Raw genomic sequence first — 22,186 nt, 5'->3', positions numbered from 1 at the left:
GTCTTTGATGGAGTTGACAGATAGTTGTGGTCATAGCTTTCCTTAGTTAAGATTAAAGATAATTTACATATAAGACTTTAGACTCAAAGATAGGATAGATTATAGAACATTTTCTTTAATTCCTGATAATTTTAATGGACTAAATATTATTAACTTTAGTTCTTATTTGATAACTGTTTTGTCATATGTAATTTTACTATGTTAAAATTAAAGCCCTTCTTTTTATTTTAGACAGAAAAGAGGAGATGATGGGAGATGTCATTCTGTATATATGTTTCTCTTATTGGTTAATGAGTAAAGCTCTGTTGGTCAATAGGAAAAGCAAGATAGGTGGGACTAGGAGACAAGGAGGATTCTGGGAGATGTAGGGAGGAGTCAAGATGTAGAACATGACCGAAGAGGTCCAGACCCTCTCTCGGGTAAGATCACGTGGAAACACTTACATTAATAGAAATGGGTTAACATTTAAGACAGAGCTAGCCAATAAGAAACACTAGTAACCAGCCAACAGCTTCATAATTAATACAGTGTCTCTGTGTGTTATTTTGGTACTGACATGGCTCTGGGACAAGGCTGGCTAGAAACTGCTTGTAACAAAACTCAGAAACCAAAGACTGTCTTTGATTGGCTTCTTCCAAACTGGCCATAGCCTTCCAGGCCTGGTGTGGGGTGGTGACAGCCCTCACCTGGTACAGGGCCACATTGGTATGCTCCAGGAGGGCAGGCAGGCTTCTTGATGACCCCTGGATCACCGACCTTGGGCTCCCACCTTCCACCGCACTCCTTGACTCACTGCCACTGTCCACATGCAGTCTCTGGAGCAGGAGCAGAGGTGGTGAAGAGGCCAGACCCAGCCTGCCTCTCTGCTTACCTGCCCACCCAGCCCAGGCCTGCACACGCACCCGCCGGCTGGGGGTCCGCTGGAGGAAGGTGAGATCCTGGGCTGTCAGCAGGATCCGATGGGGGCCCCGCAACAGCTGCAGCTGCTGGAAGCCAAGCCTGGATGTGAGAGAAAGTAAGGCCTCAGCCAGGCTTTTGCCCTGTCTCTGACTCAGTACCCACCTCCTAATCTTTCCAGGTCACCTTCAGTGCCAGCCTCAGGGCTGGCGGGCACCAAGAACCATCTACACAGAGCCTGTTGGCCTTGGGTTCAGGTCTGAACCTCCCAGGGCCTGATGGGCCTACTGGTGTGCAGACCAGTTTCCTTGGGACCTTTGTTGGAGGTGAGAGTGGAAGGTTACCCCCTTCCAGATATGGCTGAGGCTCCGGAGCATTTGAATCCAGGCACACAGGGCACAGGGTGGGGGAATGCTTGCAAAGCTGAGGGATCCCTGGGATAGACCTGGTTAGCCCTTCACTGTGCAAACAGGACCCTGAAGCTCAGAGGCAGTCTCATCCAGAGTCACAGGCTTCTTCCTCAAGTCTCAAACAGACCTCTCAGGAGGCAGCCAGGGCTTCCGGTTCTTATTGAGTGCAGCCAAGAGAGGGAAAGGGGGCATAGGCCCTGAGATCAGCAAGTGGAGGTGGCGGACACCCTTGTAGGTTGCCAATGGAGGCTCCATTGGACAGGGATGCAGACAGCCTGAGCCAGGCCCATCAGCCTCACCTGATGAGATAAGCAAGGACACCACCAACCAGTGCCAGGACACAGGCCAGTGTCAGAGTCAGGAGGCCGCCGGGGGGCTGCACACCTGTGCAGGGGAAGGCAGGTGTCATTAACGCAGTGAACATCCCTCATGGCCCTGCTGCTGCTTTTCCAAGCCCTGCCCTGTGAGGTCTCTAGCCATCCCTGTCTGCCACAGGATGAAGCCCCTAGAGGGTGGGGCCTGGCTTTGTCTTCAAATGTCAGTGGGAGGGCAGGGCCTTTGTTCTGTTCTCTCCTTCTCCTCAGAGTGAGCAATGGCAGAACAGGAGGCAGGAATCACTATTTGTAGAAGAGGGACAGGTGAGCAGGTGAGGGCTTCAACCCCTCCCTCTCCAGGAGGCTTCTTGGTATTCACATTCTTCCTGGCTGGACACACTGCTATGAACTCAGGGGAGGAGCTGATGTGTAAGGACCATGGAGGCAGGGGTGTGGCTCAGTGCACTGCTTGCTTATGATAAGGGAGACACATGCCACAGAGCAGATGTGGTCAAGCAAGTGGAGGTGGCACCGGGAGAGAGCAAGAATACAAGCAACCCTGTCAAGGGAGGCCAGGTAGGGGCCACATGCCTGGGGAGGTGCAGGAGTTGCTAGGTCTGTAGGTTAGGGCTGGCAGAACAGGGTTGGCTGAGCCTGGGACAAAAGGAGGCAGGACAGGCAGGGACTTATACAAGCCTGCTCAACCTGTCACTGCTGCCATAATGGCCATGTGTGCATTGGGGAATGTGCTTGTACATATGTGACTGTACACGTGTGTGTTCGCTTCCCTGTGTTCATAGTCACTGTGTCATAAAGGATGATGGCCAGGATGGATGAATGACAGAAATCAGACCTATGTGGGCCTCTTGCCCCACACCCCTCAGGGGACATAAGGAAAATGATTTCCTTACTTGGAGTCAGCAGATTTGGGTTCAAAATGAGCTTAGCCACTGCCTTCCTGTGTGACTTTAGAAACACACCAAGCTTTCTGAACTTCAGTTCTTTAATGGTGTCTATGGGGGGTAATGGCCTACTCACAGGGCTATGGGGTTTTTAGGAGATCTGTGAGCTGGGGGCATCTCTAGCCCTGATCATCCAAGGGAGGCCTTGCTTCTCAGCTACTGGCCAGGCCTTCCATGAAAGGTCATAACTCTTCTTTATATTTGCTCTTGCCCCCTCTCCAGGACTATTCACATGGAGAGTTTTGTTGAAGAATGGGTGAGTAAACAGATGGAGAGATAATATAGGTAGACTGATGGGTAGATGGATGAATAGGTGGGTTGTTGCTAAATGGATGGAAGGTAGGTAGACCAGTGAGAAGATAGATGGATTGGTATATGGATGGATGGATGGATGGAGGAAGGATGAGTGGACAGATGAATGGCTAGACAGATGAAAGATTAGTGGGTGGACAGTGAATTACCTCTTATGCATAGTGTGTTGGGGTCGAACCAGCAGCTGGCATCATGGGCTGGAGGGCTCCCTCCAGGAAAGTGGATAGCTTTTCCTAGGGGCTGCACCTGCCATGTAGTTGTGTCCAGAAGGTGGGTGGGAACCAACTGGCTTCCTTCACCATCTGTGTCCAGTACGACATATCGGGCTAGCCTTCTGCCTTTCCCATCCATCCGGATTCTCTGGTTAAAGCCAGCCACATCAAGAGCTCTTACGTGGTCCCCCAAGTGAGCTCCTGAGAGACTTGCTCCATGGTTCTGAGAGTGGTTCAGGGCATGGGCCAACAGGATGACAGCATCATAGATAGTTCCAAAGAGTGGGGACACCTGTGGAAGAGAAAGTCCTCCATCCTGTTACCGTAGACATCCCAGGGGCCTGCAGGAGTGTTTAGACTCTTGTCCTCTCCCCCAAACAGTCCACTCTTGGGTCACACATTACTCCAGCCCACTGCCCCACTGAGCAGCCTCACAGCCTACGTGATTGCCACCATTACTATTCTACCTCTAACTCAGATGTGTCATAGACATCTTAAATCTTCCAAAAGCAAAACTCTGGGTTCTAGCAGGTTCTCCCTCATTGACCTTTGTTTGGCCCTCATCTGGATGTTTCCTGACCCCTGGGCTACACCCGAGTCATCTTCTCTTGGAGGTCTTCTTGTTCCATCCTGTCCCTGTTGTCCAGTCCTCTATTCCAGCCTCTCTCCATCCATTAATCCTTGTCTTCTTCCTTGCCAGAACCATCACTCTTTGAATTTGTTCATCTTGTTTCTTGGTTATTGTTTGTGTCCCCCAATAGAATGAAGCTTGTCTTTTTTTTTTTTTTTTTTTTTATCACCAGGTCCCTGACACCTGACATGGTAGCACAGGCAAGACTCAGTTCACACCTGAGTTCTAGAAGCCAAATCTAAACCAGTAGCTACACCCCACCCCTAGTACTTTTCAGAGTCACAGTGGTGACCTTGAAAAATCCACCCCAACACCTTCTTTTTTAGTCTTCACAGCCTGATAGAGAGACTTGAGTCGAGAAGAGTATGCTATCATAAGAGAAAAAGCAGATGGAAATTAAAATTGTGGGAACTGAGTGCATTGTCACAACATAACAGGAGGGAAGATGGGGGTGAGGTGAGGGGAAAGAACAAACCAACACCTATGGACTAGGCAGGCAGACACAGGTCATGTGGCCACAGTGGGGTGGAGTGGAGCTGGCTAGCAGTGGGTCCCTAGCCCAGGCCAAGAGGTCTGTCATGAATAAAATGTGCACATATACTGGCTCCAGGCCCCACCTTCCAGGCTTAAGAAAATCTGACACGCCCACCTGCTGTGACCCCAGGTGGAAAGCAGCCCCTCACTCACCTCGGGAGCAGCGAAGGCATGGTTCTCAGGACCAGACTCCAGGCTGATAGTGAGTACTGCATCGTAGGCCTCCTGTAAGGGCCCTTGGTCATCCAGGGTCAGGTATGATCGGTTGTGGTAGGGCAGGGCGAAGAGCAGAGTGTCATAGGGCAGGAAAACCAGTCTCCCGTCTGTCAGGCCCTCTTCCCAAGCGCAGCGCAGCAGGGTGCTTTGTTCCGGGCCCCCCAGCAGTGCTGAGTGCATGCACAGTACCACAACTGGGGGTGAACACCGAAGGGTCACCATTGCCCTTGAGCCCTTGCCAGAAACCCAGATCCCGAGGCCCTCAGAGCTCCTAAAATCTGCGGTCACACTTCTAAGCATTCAGGATATGAGTGAGATTTGACCTCAGTCTGACCCCATAGTAATTATGGCCGAGGCCACCAAATCTAGGATAAAAAAGGAACTCAATGGACGACACCTTTGTATTAAGATGACCCTTCTGACCTTCCGCCCCAGCATCTGCCCCGGCTTCTCATCCACCCTAACCCTCAGGCCCTGATAATTGCTGATATACATGGACAGCTTTCTATGTCTGTCCCCAGGTGCCCTCACATTTAGTCATTCATTGCTGCATGTGATGAAATACACGAATGTGTAAAGTGTCATGCCAGGCAGAAGGATTGTGAGTTTAAGGCCAGCTTGAACTTACATGGCAATATCATATCTCAAAAAAAAAAAAAAAAAAAAAAAAAAAAAAAACCAAACCAAAACACACACACACACACACACACACACACACAGTAACATGAAGATGTATGTTTATCATCGAATTTCCGGGTGAGGAAGTTTAGGCCCAGAGAAGTTGATAAGTTTCCCCAGAATACATAGGCACCATAGTATAGAGCAGAGATTTGAACCCAGAGCTCACTACCAGTTTATAATACTCAAAAAGACGTGTGTGTATGGTGTGCGTGCATGCATATGTGTGTTTTGAAATATAGTCTTGTCATATAGTCCACACTAGCCTTGAATTTCCTAGGTAGACCAGGCTGGCCTTGAGTCTGAGATCCTCCTGCCTCACTATATGGCTTCATACTTAAGTTTTTAAAACTAAGATGATTTCCAGGGCCTGGAGAGATGGCTCAGAGGTTAAGAGCCCTAACTGTTCTTCCAGAGGACCCAGGTTCAATTCCCAGTACCCACGAAGCAGTTCACAACTGGGTGACTCCAGTTCCAGAGGACCTGACACCCACAACACAGACATACATGACGGCAAAAACACCAATGCATATAAAATGAAAATAAGTAAATTATCTTCAAAAATATGATTTCTGTATCAGATAACCTATCCTTAAAAGTGCATGTTTTGGTAGTTTAAATGTATTTGAAAATTGAACAGAAAAAAAGTCACCATTATTTAATCTGGCACCGCACCCTCCCTCCTAGTCTATTGCTCATCTCAATGGATTTCCTGTTCTGGATATTTCATCTAAAGGGACTCATCTGACATGTGATTCCTAATGTCCGACTTCTTTTATTTGAAGTATTTCAGGCCCCTCTTGGTCATGGAATGTATCAGCACTTCATTACTTACATGGTTATATAATATTCCACTGTCTGATTGACCATATTTTGTTTCATTCATAATCAGCATATGACCTTAACTGCAGCCTTGGGTGGCACCTAAAGGTCTAAGCACTGAGAGATGATTGGGTCAGGTGGGCTCTGCCTTTACCTACACTAGTCCATGGATAGGTTTATAATTGGTGGCATTGTTGGGAGGTCATGGCAAGTGGGACCTCACTGGAGGGAGTGGGTCCCTTGGACCATGACCTCTGAAGGTTGTCCTTGCTCCTTCCTGACTCTGGTTCCTGGTGCTGTGATGTGAGCACCCTGCCATGTGTCCCCACTACGATACCCTGCCTCCCTCACTTCGGGCCCTAAGCAAGGGGACCCACATGACCTTGAACTGAAGCTGTGACCTAAAATAAGCTTCCCTCCTTCCAAGCTGTTTTTCTCAAGGTTTTTTTTCCCCCCCAGTGAGGAAATGCCTGTTACAGCTCCCAGTAATAAGGGGTTCAGTTACCTTCCCAGGCACAAGACAGAGGGGACCCTACCCAGAGTGAAGGTCCACAGAGACCCCATCTGCTCCTTCACTCTCTTCCTGCTTCAGATCCCTGACAGGCTTGCAACCATGCTCCAGAAAGCCACCATTGGCTGAGATGAAGCCAGGTCCCTACTGCCATCTTTTTTCCCTAGAAACCCAGGAAGATGGAGCTACCACAGAAGAACAGAGGTCTCTCTGCGGGGCCTGAGGCCTCTCATCACACAGAGGTCAGAGGCTGGATGGAGTGCCTTCCTTGGCTGAGACCCCAAGGGGCTGTGTTGTTTGGGCTGGTGCCATGAGTTGTCTGAAACCTGAGCAGCAGGAAGAGCTCCTGAAGAAAGACCCGCTGAGATAGAGCTATGGCCTAGTCCCAAATGCTCTGCCACTGTTCTGCCTTTTCCCTCAGGGGGAAGTTGGAAGCACTATTTTTGTATCTGGCCACAAGGGAGAGCTAAAAACCATATAACTAGGAAGAAAGCCAGTGCCAGGCACCTCTCTTGACTGGCCACACCCCTCTCCTTTTCTCTATGCCTTAGGCATTTTGAACTCTCTCACGCCGTTTAAAGAACTGTTGGAAAGCACATAATATTGGAAAGAAAGAGCACCGAAAGCACAGGTAGGTTTTGGGGACTTGTCAGAGGTCGTGCAGCTAATAGGGCCAGCATGGAATCCCTACAGTTCCCCTCACCATTCTGTCTCCTGCATACGAATCTCAGCATCATAGCTGGAACTCAGTTCCCCGCCGTGGGTTCCTTAGCTTTTCCCACACTGCTCCAGCCATGAAGAATCAAACTGTGCCTCATTTCCCTCGGCCATGAAGTGTGTTTCTTGCACTCCTTGGGCTAGCTGGCATGTCTCTCTAGGATGCCCCTCCCTCATGTCCATTCAGTCCCACTCTAATGTCATCTCCTCTGGGAAACCCTCCTCTCATCCAGACACACAGGTGATCTCCTTTGGATTCTGTTCCTTCTCCGGTTTCAGGCTCTAGCTTCTGAGACCTAGCCTGTTGCTGCCTTGTCCCCGGAGCTCAGCTGGAGGGTACATTTCACAAAACTGAGTATCCAGATGTTGAATCAAGCATCTCCGGCAAGGAGAGGTGGAACATTTGGTCCCACTCGTAAAGGTTAACCATACTAATTTGGGCTCTTGTCCAGCATCCAGGAGCGTAGGCTTGAGATGTCTGAGACTGAAAATACATCTTGGTTGTTGGGTTATTTGTAACAACTCATGTATCAGCTGCCAGAATCAGCCTCATTGAAGTAATATGTGAAGTACTCAGTGCCCTGAGTACATGGGCTGAAGGTCCAAATACAGAAGCAAAGGGAATTGGCACCTCAGTTCTGCTACAATCTAGGCTCACTTGAACACTGCAAATTCTTCGACTGAAATAATAGGGTAGTAAAAAAGAAATCCAATCAACAACTTACTTCCCAGTGCAATATTGAAACAGAAGAAACATGAAAAATCAAGGCAATGTGACTGCTTGAAAATCAGTAATTACACAGGAAATAGTCACAAAGAGAACAGAGTAGATGAAGTTCCAAATAGAGAGTTTAAATGAATGATTGTAAGATCATTCAAAAGAATCAAGAAGGCTACAAAGAAATTACTGGATGAACTAAAAGGGCACAAATAATCAACAAGTGGAATAAGTCAATACAAAGAAAGACTGGTGAAAGAGAATCATGGGTAGGTGACAGTGGGTAAAGATGCTTGCTACCCAATGATGCAGATCTGAAAGCCTGTGCTCAGACTCTAAAACACACATGTGTACCATGGTATGGTCATTCACACTCTCTCTCTCTCTCTCTCTCTCTCTCTCTCTCTCTGTGTGTGTGTGTGTGTGTGTGTGTGTATGTGTGTGTGTGTGTGTGTCTCACTCACACACACACAAAGTCAAGTTCAAATATTCAAATATTGGAAGTGAATAAATAGTTCAATAACTCTAATAAAAACTTAGAAGAAGGCCCCAGAGTAGGATGAGTCAAATGTAAGACAGAATGTCAGGTCTTGAAGTCAAAGTACATGCAATGAAATATTCAGATAGTGGTGGAGATAATAAGAAGGTGTGAACAGAACATTAAGGTGTGAACAGAATATTAAGTCAGTGCCACTAATGGACTAGATCTGAGAGTCATGGATGTAGAAGAAGGAGCATTTCAAATTAAATGCATGGAAAATGCATTTAATAAGAACAGCAGAAAATTCCCCAAATCTAGTAGGCTATCCAGATACATGAGGCATTTAGAATGCTATACAGACAAAATATCCCCCATATCATATTACAATTAAAACACTGAATATACAGAGCAAAGAGTGTATGTTCAGAACTGCACCAAGTCATGTCTGGAACTGGTCTATCATAATAATAGCAGATTTCTCAACAAGTTCTAAAAGTTAAGAAGTCAAGGACAACATTCAACTCCTGAAAGATAATTAACTAAGAATATGAAGCTATCCTTCATATTATCCTCCTGTATAAAACAAAAGTAAAGACATTCATGATCACTGAGCTAGCATGACACACAAATGAGAAAGATAAGCGCATACATGATTTCTAGTGTAGCTGTGGCCAACTACACTAGAAAAATACATAAGCAATTTAGGATTGGGAAAGTACCAAGTATCATAAAAATAACAAAGTGACAGAAGTGAATGGATACATTTCAATAAAAATCCTGAATGTTAACAGTTTCAACTCCTCAATTGAGAGACCTAGATTAGCAGATTAGATTTTAAAAAATAGAAAAAACAAAAACAGGACCCAAATATTTGTTGTCTGTAAGAAACACACGGATGAAGACAGCCTTTTGGTGAAAGGATACCAAAAAATATCCCAAGTCAATGGAACTAGAAATCAAGCATGTGTAGCAATTCTAACATCTGGCTAAATAGAATTCAAATCCTAAAAAGTCAGAAAAGATAAATAAAGTCAGTTTATTTTGGTTAAGGGAATAATCTGTTAGGAGGATACTGCAAATATAAACGTGTATGCATCAAACATTGATGCATCCAGTTTTGTGAAACAAACCGTACTGGATGTAAAGCCACTGATAGATCTTAACACATGACTAATTTGCTGCATTTTAGGACACAAAGCAGCTCAAAAAAGTAAAAAAATAAAACAAAAAACCTGAAATCATTTTATCTATTCTATCTGTAACAGTGTAATAAAATTATATCCAATAGCAAGATAAACTACACAACGAGATTGAACAACACAGTACTGAATAATGAATGGTTCACCAAAGAATTTGGAGAGTGAATTTTTAAATTTTTAAAAATAAAATGAAAATGAAAATGGGCTGGGCATGTGGCGCATAACTTTAATCCCAGCACTCAGGAAGCAGAGGCAGGCAGATCTGAGTTTGAGGCCAACCTGGTCTACAGAGCTAGTTCCAGGACAGGCTCCAAAGCAATACAGAGAAACCCTGTCTCGAAAAACAAAACAAAACAAAAATGAAAATGAAAACACAGCAGATAAGAGCCTGTGGGATGAAATAAACACACACACATGTATATGTATATATACATACATATGTATGCATATATATGTATATATATGTACATGTATGTATATATGTGCCCATGTGTATGTGCTCACACTGTTCTATTTTATTTAATTCTCAATTCTATTTATTCTCCCCTATTTATTATTTTTAATGCTAGCCATAATTAGATCTTTGTTATACTCCTGGAACTTTCATTTTAAAGGCGACTGCCAAAAATGCCCTGAGCTTCACAACCAACATTTGAATCAGAGCTTATGATCCTGTGGATCTGCCTGACTACTGTGTGACACATTTCTTGCTCTCTCTGGGCTGCCAAAGGAAGCCTTCATCAAGGATGGCTTACGGGGTTGTTGGGATATTTAATAAGTGCTCAGCCCAGTTGCTATGGACAGGGCCTCCTGTAGGTAATCCTGTCTAGATTACCTATAACAGGGAGGGACCTAGACATACTTACTTTTCAGACCATTCACACTGTGGAGCTGCTTGCAAACCTCCATGGCCTCCTTCTCTCCGGGTCCCAAAGAAGTCACCAGTCCAATGGAGAGCCCATGGGCCCTGAAAGCTATGGCCAGCTGCTGGGCTGTGGCTACCCAGATGTCCTGGTGAGAGGACACAATGGCCAAGCGAGCCCAGCCAAAGTGCCTCATGACAGACAATAGCACATGGGCAGGAGAAGGCAAAGTGGATACCAACTCACTTCCTCCCTCTGGAGCCCCACAGGCCCAGGAGAAAAGGGACTTGCCCCAGCCTTGGGCCAGCAGGGCTGCTGCTGGGCAGTATCCAGGATTGACAGGGCCCACAAAAGCAGCCACTGTATTCTTGTGGGCCACAAATGTGGCCAGGGCATGAGGAGTATCACAAGCTGTGTGGAGGACCTTGAAATCCAGCTGTGAGCTCTGTAGCAGCGAGGCATCCTGGTTGACTCTATCTACAGCCAGCTGTGTAGCCATGCTGGGGAGTGCCTGGGCAAAGATGGGGTCACAGTCCCAGGGTCCCAGCACCCCAAGGATGAAGGTCTCTCTTGCCCATGCTGGCAGGGAAATGGAGTCAGCCCACAAAAGGACACCCCAAAATACCACAGAGAGAGCTGATATGGAAGACGCTGTCCCCAGATGATGGACAGTGAATCCCCACAGGCTCTGGCAGGGCAGGCAGGTCTTCCTTTGTGGTGCTGTCCACTCCTGGTATTCAAGGTGCAGGTCTTGCTGCAGTCCTGGGGGAGGAGTGTGGATAAGCCTTGGCTGTCTAGCCTTTATGCTTCTCATATTGGTACATAGGATACTTGGAGCCATGATCTGAAGGACTTCCTAGGACTGGCTCAGAGCTGTGATGTACAAGCTGAGTCCCAGGCTGGAGCTCAAACAGGACATTGCTTACAGAAATAACATCAACACCCAACCCCTTGCCTCCCTGCAGACTAGCCTCCAATGCTGTCTGAGTCTTGTCTTCCTCCTCTAAAACAATAGACTGCAAAATTGCTCAGAAGTCTTATTGCGGCCAAAAAAAAAAAAAAAAAAAAAAAAAAAAAATGGCATCAAGGACAACATTTGGCATAATGCCAGTGCTCAGGGACTCAATGTCCTACCTCTTTTACCCATGACCACTGTTTCATCTTTCACTCGTCTTTAGGAGGGCCAAGCTCTCCCTGCCCCATCACTGTTCTTGACAAGCTTAGCTCCATTCAAAGGTCCTGGTTGCCGAGTTCAAGGCCCTGGGAGCAAAGCACATGTGCCAAGTGTGGTAGCAAACGTGCTGGGTGTGTCCAAGAGAACTGGAGCTACTGTGCTCACACTATACCTGTGAGTAGTGTGAATCTTTCACAGACCTGCCTGGACCAAAAAGCCTCTCTACCCCACTGCATAGAGGAAGGAACTAGGGGAATTAGCATGGAGTTAGTAGAAAGATGGGCATAGCCCAAGTCCATTCAACTCCTCCACCCCAAACAACCTTCTCAACCAGGATGCTTGGACTTCACTCCAAGTACTCTTCTCTTTGTCAGTAAGATTCCTCAAACTGACACCCTGATGGCCAGACTCAGTGTCTTAAGAATTCTGTAGCCAGTGGCCTGCAAGGACTTGTGGAGAGTTGAAGAGCCTAACAGGCCAGCTTCAGAATAAGGCAACGGCTGGCTTTCACCCAAGCTCTGTGTCTCATTCATGGCTCAGAGTCCACATCCCTCATTATCTCCACTCTATTCTAGAGGCTGTCAGTATCCCCAATCAGTTAGAGGCTCAATGCCGCCCTGAAGCCCTTCTTGGCCCCAGCTGAAAACCTGCTATAGCCTCTTCTCCATCCACAGGGCTTGCTTACTTTCTGCCCACAGCATTTATGTAGTCACATTGAGAACCCCAGGAAGGAATAATATCTGTTCTGGTCCCCATAAAACTGCCAGAGAAGTAGGGAGGCAAATCTCAGCTAAGGAAAGAGTTAGCTATGAATTTGGGCCATAGACAGAGGATAAGTGGGGATGAGCAAGGACAGTGAGGGCTTCCTAGAGCAGACAGAACTCACTCAAGCCCTATCATTGGAGATGTAGCTCAAGAGAAGGGAAGGTTTTCTTTGTCATTAAAAAAAGGGGGTCTGGGTAAGGCAGCTCTTCAGAAAGCATGTTTGATGCTGAGGAAGAGAAGAGTCTTGGAATCATATAGAAGTCTTACTTACTAGCTCCTAACTTTGGGCTAGACACTGAGGTTCTTTGAGCCTCCCTTTCCCAACCTGCAAACCGGAGGTGCAAAAACTTACCTGGTGGATTGTGGAAACTAGAATGTGTCATGCGTATGGTGAGGATGGTCACACTGTACTTACTAAATGGAGCTACCCTTCCTCTTCCTCATTACCACCCCACCATCTTCAGATCTCCGAGGGGAGGCAGAAAAGGCAAAGAAAGCTAAGCAGGAAGGAGGTAGGAGGCTGAGTTTCAGCTTCATGCGAGGCTGAAGCCTCTCCATCTGTGGAGTTTCCAGTGTGTAGGACCAACACTTTGCCTGGATGACTGAAGCCTACAATACTCTGTTTTTCTTAATTCAGGATAAAAGGTTGTTCTCCTGTTTGCCTCTATGGACCCAGTTGCCCCCTGCTGTGATTCTGGAGTGGTCTCTTAGCATCCAGCTGAGGTACATCCATCCTCAGGTTTACCTGGATGAGCTCTGGTCATACAGCTTCTTTGCTTGTCTCTATCTGAGAACCAAAATGAGTGCCTTCATTGGTCAAAGTGGCAGTCACTTCCCTCACAGTCTGTTTCCCAAAGTGTCTCTGACTCAGCATTTGCTGGGGCTTCCCAGAAGTTCCCAAGGAGACTCCCAACTCTCATTTTTAGAGAAGGAAACTGATTCTGAGTAGACAATGACTTGTCCAAGGCCTCACAACAGGTAGTACCAAATCAGAACCAGAACTTAGCCTCCAACTTCCTAGCCAAAGATAAATCAATACCCACCACATGCTTTCTCTCTCTCTCTCTCTCTCTCTCTCTCTCTCTCTCTCTCTCTCTCTCATTCTCAACTATTTAACTCTTATGGAGCATCAGAGTCTTAAGGATGTAGATGCCTCTGATGTAGATGCCTCTATGTCTAGATGGGGACACTAAAGCACATAGAATAGGCTGCACTTTGGTCCTAAAAAACACTGATAGGAACCATGACCTGATATCCTGCTGGTCAGACTCAGTGCCTCAAGAATCCTGTGGTCAGCAGCCTACAGAGACAGAGTGTCATGACATCAGTAGGCCAGTTGTAGAACACAGCAGGGGCAGCCTTTCACTACAGCTCTGGTCCAAATTTGTGTAGCACACAGTCCAGACTATTCTTCCCCCTGGTTTCTTCAACTGTGCAAAGAGAGCTCAGTATGCATGTTAAATCTCTAAATGTCCTTCAGCATTGATGTTCTGTGTGCTGAAAGAACACCTAGAGACAGGAATCTCTGTTACTGAGCTTAGCCATGTTCTCCTCCAAATGTTCCAGACACACAAACACACACACACACACACACACACACACCCGCCAAGGGTGTAAGGTCCTTTGATCCCTCTGCAATGGCCACAATTGATAAAAGGGACATCCTGAAGTGGGGAAGGGATTCAGGTCATTTAGAATTGGTGATGGCCTTAGGGTTAGCCACTGCTTGGTTTCTGAAGTTGAGCATATGGAGTTAAAGGCTCCCATCAGAGCCCTGGAGTTCAGAGATAGAGAGACATTTGTCTGCATGAAGACACCAAACAGGATAAGAATGGAGGATTCCTATGAGCCCAGGGTCACCCCTCCCCTGACCCCAGCTTTCTCTTCAGGGCATGCTCCCAGCATACTCACCTGCCATGGTGGACGTTAGGGTGGACACTGCATCTTTGCCAGGCCTGAGGTTCTCACACCTGGTCTCAGAGATCAGACTTTCTGAGCTCTTTCTGACCTTCAGCCTCCTGTGGTGTCCTGGCTACTGCTCTTGTTGTCTGCCGGCTTCCTGAGACTCCTGACTGGGTAGTGCCTTAGATATGGTTCACTCCCTCCTTGTCCCCCTTAGGAGCCCAGAGAAACCATTTGGAAAATTGGATCTGTTCAGACCCCAGGCCTCTGGGGAGCCACATCAGAAAGGAAGGGGGAGTTGAGGATAGGAGGGGGGAGAGAGGGTAAGAGAATTCTTCAGCACTATGGACAGCTCCGGACACACCAGGGCAACCAGGAGGCAGGGAGCCAGGTCAAGTCCCAAAACCCAGCAATAAGCATCCATCAAGTGCCCAGTAAAATTCATTCTACCCACAGAGGCACTGATATTACTTTCACTTTAGAGACAAAAAGTTTGTCCCAGAATGTTTGGTAACTTGATAGGTACAGAATCAGTAAGTGGCATGGCTGACTGGCTGAAGTTTCAGGCTTCTGTTTGTTGCACATGCTGGTCATGAATGAGATGCCTTTTCTACCCTCCTTTTGGTGTTGATAAGACCTAAGTCCAGTGGGCTTGTCCACATCCCTCCACCTGCTCCCTCTTGCCTGGACAACCAGCTTTTCTTGAGGACCTTATGTCTGCTAAGGGCTGGCATCATGCCCTACCTCACCCTTAGACAACTTTGTCAAGTAGAAATGTTTCTTGTTTTCTTTGTCACCTTATTCATTTAACTGGAACTTATTAAGCACTCATTTGCCAGTTCTGCCATGGAGTGAATCAAAACTACTTTTTCCCCCTTCCCTCAATTGATTCCTGCCATTTCCCCCAAACTCATCTACCTCCTAGGTATTGCCCTAGATAATTGAGCCCATCATCATATGAAAGGAACATAGATTTTTGTTCTTTGAAGATCTTTTCTTTGAGGGATAGGGAGGGGCACAAGAGTCAATAAATAATAAAGTAGGTAGATGCCATTTTATTGTTGAAAATTGCCAGGTGTTATAAAATGAGGCAAAGAACATCAATTATCATATACATAATCCATCACAAGAGTTTTATATTACTATACAGCCTTTGACATGATTTTAACAGCCCAAAAAGAGCAGATAGGTCATAAGTTAAGTTGGGCTGTGTGTTTTTATATAGCCTAGGAGGACTACTGGGCACCTGCTGATGTGCCAGACATGGGCCCCTGCCTCCTCCCTCTGACCTCTTAGCAGGCTGGCTAAGCTCAGAGGGAGGAGCAAGAGGGGGAAGCTGGGACTCTCTGCATTCACTGCAGGGGCTAACCCAGAACCTCCCTTTGTCATCCTTTGACAGTCTCTGGCTGGTTTCAGTCAGTAGGAGACTCTCACAGACATCAGGAGGACAGAGAAAAGGAGACACTGGGAAATTCTCCTCACCACCACCATTCTCTAGGTGTATTTTGAGTTCATTATACTCTTCTTTCTGTTTCTGTGTGTATTTGAAAGTTTTCATAATTTAAAGTAATAATATCAAGTAAAAAGTAAGGATATAACTTTTACCACATACTCCTCAGCACCAATAGTTTAGTTTCTTTTCCTTATACAGCACTTTAAAAAATCCTGAATTGCCAGGTGTTGTTGGTGCACACCTTTAATCCCAGCACTTGGGAGGCGAATCTCTGTGAGTTCAAGGCCAACCTAGTCTACAGAGCTAGCTTCAGGACAGGCTCCAAAGCAATATAGAGAAACTCTGTCTCGAAAAACAAAAACAAAACAAAACAAAACAAACAAACAAACAAACAAAACTTCCTGAATTATATTTTTCTTTTCCTCTTTTTGTCTTTTTTTTTTTTTTTTTTTTTTTGGTGTTTCAAGACAGGGTTTCTCTATGTATTCCTGGCTGCCTTGGAAATCACTGTGTAGAACAGACTGGCCTTGAACTCAGAGATCACCTGCCTTTGCCTCCCAAGTGCTGGGACTAAAGGCATGTACCGAGATCTCCCAGCCCTGAATTAAATTTTTCTATGTCACTTCACATAATTCCACAAAGTTGGTATTATCCCACAGGTTGTATAGGTTCTCAGTCTGTACACAGGCTAGCCTAAGACTTCTGTTTTGTGTCTGACCATCTGCAATTGAGCTAGGCCTGGGTTTCATCTGGAGATGCAATCAGGGAAAGAACTGTTTTCTAGCCCCCTTGTCCTTGAACTGTGGGATCTACTTGCCTCTTCAACCAGCAACAGAGAGAGTAGGCCAGCAAGGCAACTTAACACAGTATAACGGTAATTGATCTAGCATTACCATCTCTGCTGTATTCTTTGTGTGGAAGTCAGTGACAATTAGCCCCTCACTCATGGGGAGTGGGAATTGCACAAGGCAGGCATTGTGATGCATTATCACAGTCTGCATGCTGGTGATAGTGGAAGAAACTGACAGCTCAAGTCATTCAAAGACAAGCCGTTTTCTTCAGGGAGCAAAGTCAAGAACAGAACTAGGACCCAGGCCTCACTTCATCACCACCTGCAGTTCTGCAAGGGGACAGCAGAGCTGCCCTGCTCCACTCCATGGGTGGGACATGTCCTTTACTGAAGCCTGTTAGTTAGGGAGGTCTCCATGGAGTCTATTCTAACTGCAGGACTGACAGTGACTGGCAACAGCTGTCCCCTTACATGACTGCTTGACACGATAATGACTTGTGATCCAACAGGGTAACTTGACTGTCACTGGGGATGGGACAGTTTTTTATAGAAGGGACAATTAGGTATTATCATAGGGCTGTGTGGATGAAAAGCATCTTCCGTCCTGAAGGATGAGTCTAGTCCTTACCAGGTGGTCATTAAGCAGGAGTGTAGGGCAGGCCAATTCTTGGGGCTAACATACTGTTTTCTTACCATAGCCCTTCTTGCCCCCTCTGGGGCACTAACAAAACTCCCTTATAAAAATTGGAATCTGTAGGCCTGGTAGTGGTGTACACCTTTACTCCCAGCACTTGGGAGACAGAGGCAGGCGGATCTCTGTGAGTTGGAGGTCAGCCTGGTCTATAAAATGAGTTCCAGAACAGGTGCCAAAGCAATACAAAGAAACCCTGTCTCGAAAAGCCAAAAAAAGGGGTGGGGGAATCTATCACTCAGGCTTATGCACTAGCTCCCTTCTTGGACTGACCCTGGGTCCTGAAAAGTCCACACAACCAGGGTTAGGTCCAACCCACTTCATCGGAAGGACCTCTGCACCCTCTAGAGCAGTAGTTTTCAACTTGTGGGGCGAGACCCTCTTGAGGTCAAAACGCCATTTCAGAAGGGTCACCTAAGACCATCAGAAAACAGATATTTACATTATGATTCATAACAGTAGCAAAATTAGAGTTATGAAGAAGCAATGAAAACAATTTTGTGAATTGGGGTCACCACAACATGAGGAACTATATTAAAGGGTCACAGCATTAGGAAGGTTGAGAACCACTGCTAAGGGTCAAGGTGCTCCAGAACCCCAAGTCCAAGATGACAGAAATGGGAAACAAATGAACAGGGACCCTCCGGCAGCACATCTGTGAGATGAAATTGAAAGATGCCTCCTTCATCTTCACTCCTCGGTTCCTGGCCCATTGCTCTGACTATGGGAACTTACTAGACTGTACCCCATCATGTAGGATGCTGTCTCCAACTGACCCTGTCATAGACCCCAGCATTCCCTTTCTCTATTCCATTGGCCAGATGCTTGTGACAGATGAGGTGAAGCCAGTGAGATCCCTGTTTCTGCGACCTTGCAGTAAAATGCTCCCTTGGTCAGGGGCATTGTTGGACACCCGTAAAAGATGGGATGGTCTGTGTGGGTCTGTGTGACCATAATGATGGCTTCAGCAAAAGCGCTGGAGGTGAGGGAAACAGATACATGTGCAGTTCAGCTTCTAACTCTGTACAAAAAGGGATCTTCTCTTCCATGAGGGAGAGATCTGATAGTCTATCTCCAGGTAGCAGGCCAATACCGTCCCCACTACAGGCACTGTTGCTCGGCAGCGACCTCTGCTGTTGGCCACTTGAGCACACAGCAGTGGCATAACCATAATAGAAGTCCATGCTGCCACAAGTAGGCTACATTCTGACTGTCAAAGCTACTTCCACCTATTGATGGGGCCGTAGGGTGTGGGAGAAGCTGCTGACTGACAGCCACAGGTCATCTCGTGTACCTAAGTGGTAAGGAAATGCATATTCACACACACAGACATGCACACTCAGGATAATAATACATTATATTAAATTCAGTGCATGCTCTGTTTCAGATCTGTTTCTCCAGTGGTTCATCATGTGCCTTCCCACAACAGTCAAAATGATGATCTGATCAAGAGCATGGGAGCTTTTCAGGAGGCTGGGGATGCTGCAGGAAATAAGCCTGTAGCATTGGACTTCCCAGACGGGCTGTGGACCTTGCAGGACAATCGGCCCCCTTTCATCCTCTCTGAAAACTATTCAAACGTGCCATCCATTGAAGTGGATGTGGATGACTGTCAGGATGTTATTGCAGTAAAGCCAAATGCATCCTGATCTTAGGGTCTCATAAATGGGTCAAAAGGTGGGTGACCTTTTCTGGAGCTAGGAAGTCACTGTTAATGATTTTGCCTAATCATGTCCTGAAAAGGCAAATCCAGCCACCAGCTGGTGAAAAAGTGTGTTGTACAGAAGTTTATACTCAACTCCTATCTGATTATAAATGACAATGAAATATTAATTTTACTTTTAAAAAACAAATTTAAAAAGTTCATAGCTCCTGAGAAACAATACTCAAGGTAGGCTTCTGGCCTCCACCCCCCTCCAACTGCACCCACACCTACAGCCCCACTTCCCATCCCACAAACGTGCACACACAAAAAGCACAGAGAAGAGAATGGAAGAAAGGGAACGGAGAAGGAGAATAAGGGTTTAGGCCATCTGCCTGCGGTGACAGCTCTCCTTGACATTTGCCATTGTGACATCTAGGATTCTGGCTACCCCCTTAGTATCAGGTCCAATTAACAAAATGGCATCGATATAATCTACTGCCATGATACTCTGTGGGTTATCCAGCTCATCCAAGGTCCCCCGAGTCCTGTTATGACAGAGAACTGGAGCGCTGGATAACTCTGGGGACAAAACAATAGAGACCTTTGTTGCTCGGCACACCATGTCTAATGTACTTCCTGCTAGGAATGGGATGGAAGGTGCTTGCAAGGCCAAGAGCCTCAGAGACTGTTGACCCAGTCCAGTAAAGACAGCTGGAGTGGAAGCTTCCTTTGGTGTCATTTCAGGCTGCACTGGTGATAATCATCTTTGTTCTCCAGGGTCCTTCCTTCTCAGTTAAAATGCCAATGTGGGTGGGGGCAGGAGAGATGGCTCAATGGTTCAAAACACTTGCTGCTTTTCCAGAGGACCCAACTTCACATCCCAGAATTCGTGCTGGGCTGCTCAAGACAGCCTGCAACTCCAGGGAATCTGATCCTCTCTCACACATGTGGTGCATGTACACACATAATAAACAGATACATATTAATTTCTTTAAAAGGAATGCAAGTTAATAGGGCTGTGATAAGAATGGCTGTCCATGTCTGTCGAGCCTTTGATTTCACCTCAGGCTTTCAGGAACCGATTATTGCTTTGGCTGTGCTCTCTGGACAAGGGATAGATGGATGGGGTGTTTCAGAGCTTCTGCTTTACATTTCCTCTCCTAGAGCCCTTTTCCCCAGCTTAGGGAAGCCAGGTGGTGACCTGCCTACTTGCTATGCATGCCCACTTCTATCATGCCTTTCTGCAACCAGGTGAATAACCACCACGTCCTCCATGGGGAACCCCAGGCCAAGCGCATCCTGCTTGCTCTTTTCCCAGCAGCTAGTACTCAGTCTGTGTCTAGTAACCTCCCAGATTCACTCCCTCCCCCCATGGAGGAAGAGCCATAGCATCCACTTGCCTCAAGGAGACCTGCTGTCTACCCTTGTCCTACCTCAGAGAGGCTCTGAGGCTGGGGACTGCAGTCTGGGAGCTGGGTGTGAAGCAAGGCACTGGGATAACCCCAGATAGCATTTTACTATCAAGCAGAACTGCAGAAGGTTGCCATATTTCTTCCCATGGACCAGACAGAGATCACCACAAGGGGAAGAAAGGGGGGGGGGGAAATCCTCCGAGCCCTTAACTGGCTACCCATTCAAAGCACAATTCTGCTCCATCCTTGTCCCCTCTCAACAGCCTTGTCATCTAATGAAGGTCAGGCCACAGGATGTTTATAAGACCCCCTGTGATAAGAGAAGTTGAGCAGGTGGGGTTCAGGATGGCTTCACAAATGACCACTCAAATCCCTCATGATCAAGGAGGCAAGATGGAAACCACTGACTAGCAAGGGGGGGGATTGGCCTTATAAAATGCCTTTGGTAAACCCCAAGAATGGACTCAGGCAGAGCCTAGTGACAACTCTTGCTTTTGGTTAATTTAAACATCATGAATTTTGAGGTCCTGCCACCAGTGGGCAGTATATTCTCAGCTCCCCACTAGCCTTGCTGTGGAAAGCAACCATTTCATTGAAAACACCCACTCCTCCTGCAAATGTCTGAAGGATGACTGACCAGGTGGAAGGCCCGCATCTCTGTCTTGTTTGTCCCTTTGCTATCCTTCCCTGGGAGCCAGATTCTATTTGGCCATGCATGTAGAAACACATTGCTTATTTAAGACGTTTTGTGCATGAACGATCACGTAGAGTTGACTTGGCCTAATCCCCACTGGGGCTGGAACGTGTTCTTCCTCACCTTGCTGCCTCAAACACTGAAAGTCCCAAGACTAAACTATAAGCCCAGGGCATCCATGAGAGATGGTGGTACCCACAGGAGAGCTAACTCAACCGCTCCTGAGTTAATATAATTACTCAGAGCTTGCTTGCACACATCAGGGCTAGATGTTTGTATACAAGAAGAAAACCATCTTTTGAAACTACACCCAGCTTACCTGACTGCAGCAGATCAGTGAATGCATGCCCTTTCCTAGGTTCAGTGGGCAGTCTGGTTACCTCTTTGGACAGTGCTAGCCCACTTCTGCTCACAAACTTAAGTTCCATTCATGTCTTGCCTATCTTTTTAAGATGATTTTATTTCTTTTGCAGTGTTTGAGGTTGAACCCAGGGCCTTTGCATAAGCCAGGCAAGTACTCTACCACCCAGCTACATGCCAAAGCCACTTTGCCTGGCCTGTAAACTTTTTCTCAGTTCTATCTCTATTAGTTCTGTGCCAGAACATCCTGCCTGTGGTGTCAGGGATACTGCAATTAGTTAAAAAAATATCCTCACAGATCCCAGAAACACTCCCACAATCACTCTACCTGTGGCTCATTCTGGTAATTGTGTCTGGTAATTGTCTCTGATGGTCATTAGCTCTTCTCTATCTAGATTCCCAGGTTCCCATTACCCACACTGATCTCTTAACGTCCCTTGCATCACCCCCCACCCGCAGTCTCCTCTGCCTCCCAGAAGCCTTCAGCAAGAGCAGGACCCTATGCCATGTGTGTGTTCCTCTTTGCTCTAATGGAGGGAGCATCCTGCTGCTTCTTCCAAGCTAGCAGATGCCAAATTTATCTTCCCCAAAGTGTCTACTTCTCTCTGCCCCGAGATATATCCCTCTCCATATTCCAAAGAGGTTCTGACAGTTCTTTATGAGCGAGGACTTTGTTGAATTCAAACACCAACTCATCCACCCAACAGATGAAAAGACTACTGAGTGATTGAAGCAAAATATTAGATCTTGAAACCAGCTCCCGTATTAGTGAATTTGGACCAGTCTAATTTTAGCATTTCCCCCTTTTGATTTGCATAGACTT

The 22,186-nt window shown here is 46.6% G+C and overlaps 1 protein-coding gene across 1 annotated transcript in view; it reads right to left on the bottom strand.

Annotated features, from left to right (window-relative positions):
• LOC127228932 (guanylate cyclase D) overlaps positions 1-22,186 on the bottom strand; it is a 96,922-nt gene that overhangs the window by 24,956 nt on the left and 49,780 nt on the right. The window contains exons 2-7 of the mRNA XM_051194031.1: positions 10,481-11,239; positions 4,398-4,682; positions 3,045-3,416; positions 1,607-1,691; positions 903-999; positions 687-815 (exon numbers count right to left, since the gene is read on the bottom strand). Coding sequence (XP_051049988.1) covers positions 687-815; positions 903-999; positions 1,607-1,691; positions 3,045-3,416; positions 4,398-4,682; positions 10,481-11,239 — 1,727 coding nt within the window. The remainder of the gene's footprint in view (positions 1-686; positions 816-902; positions 1,000-1,606; positions 1,692-3,044; positions 3,417-4,397; positions 4,683-10,480; positions 11,240-22,186) is intronic.

Source organism: Phodopus roborovskii, unplaced genomic scaffold (assembly GCF_943737965.1).
Source record: "Phodopus roborovskii unplaced genomic scaffold, PHOROB, whole genome shotgun sequence".
Lineage (NCBI taxonomy): Eukaryota > Metazoa > Chordata > Mammalia > Rodentia > Cricetidae > Phodopus > Phodopus roborovskii.
The sequence above is the reverse complement of the archived record's forward strand: the minus strand, read 5'-3'. Positions and strand labels throughout refer to the sequence as shown.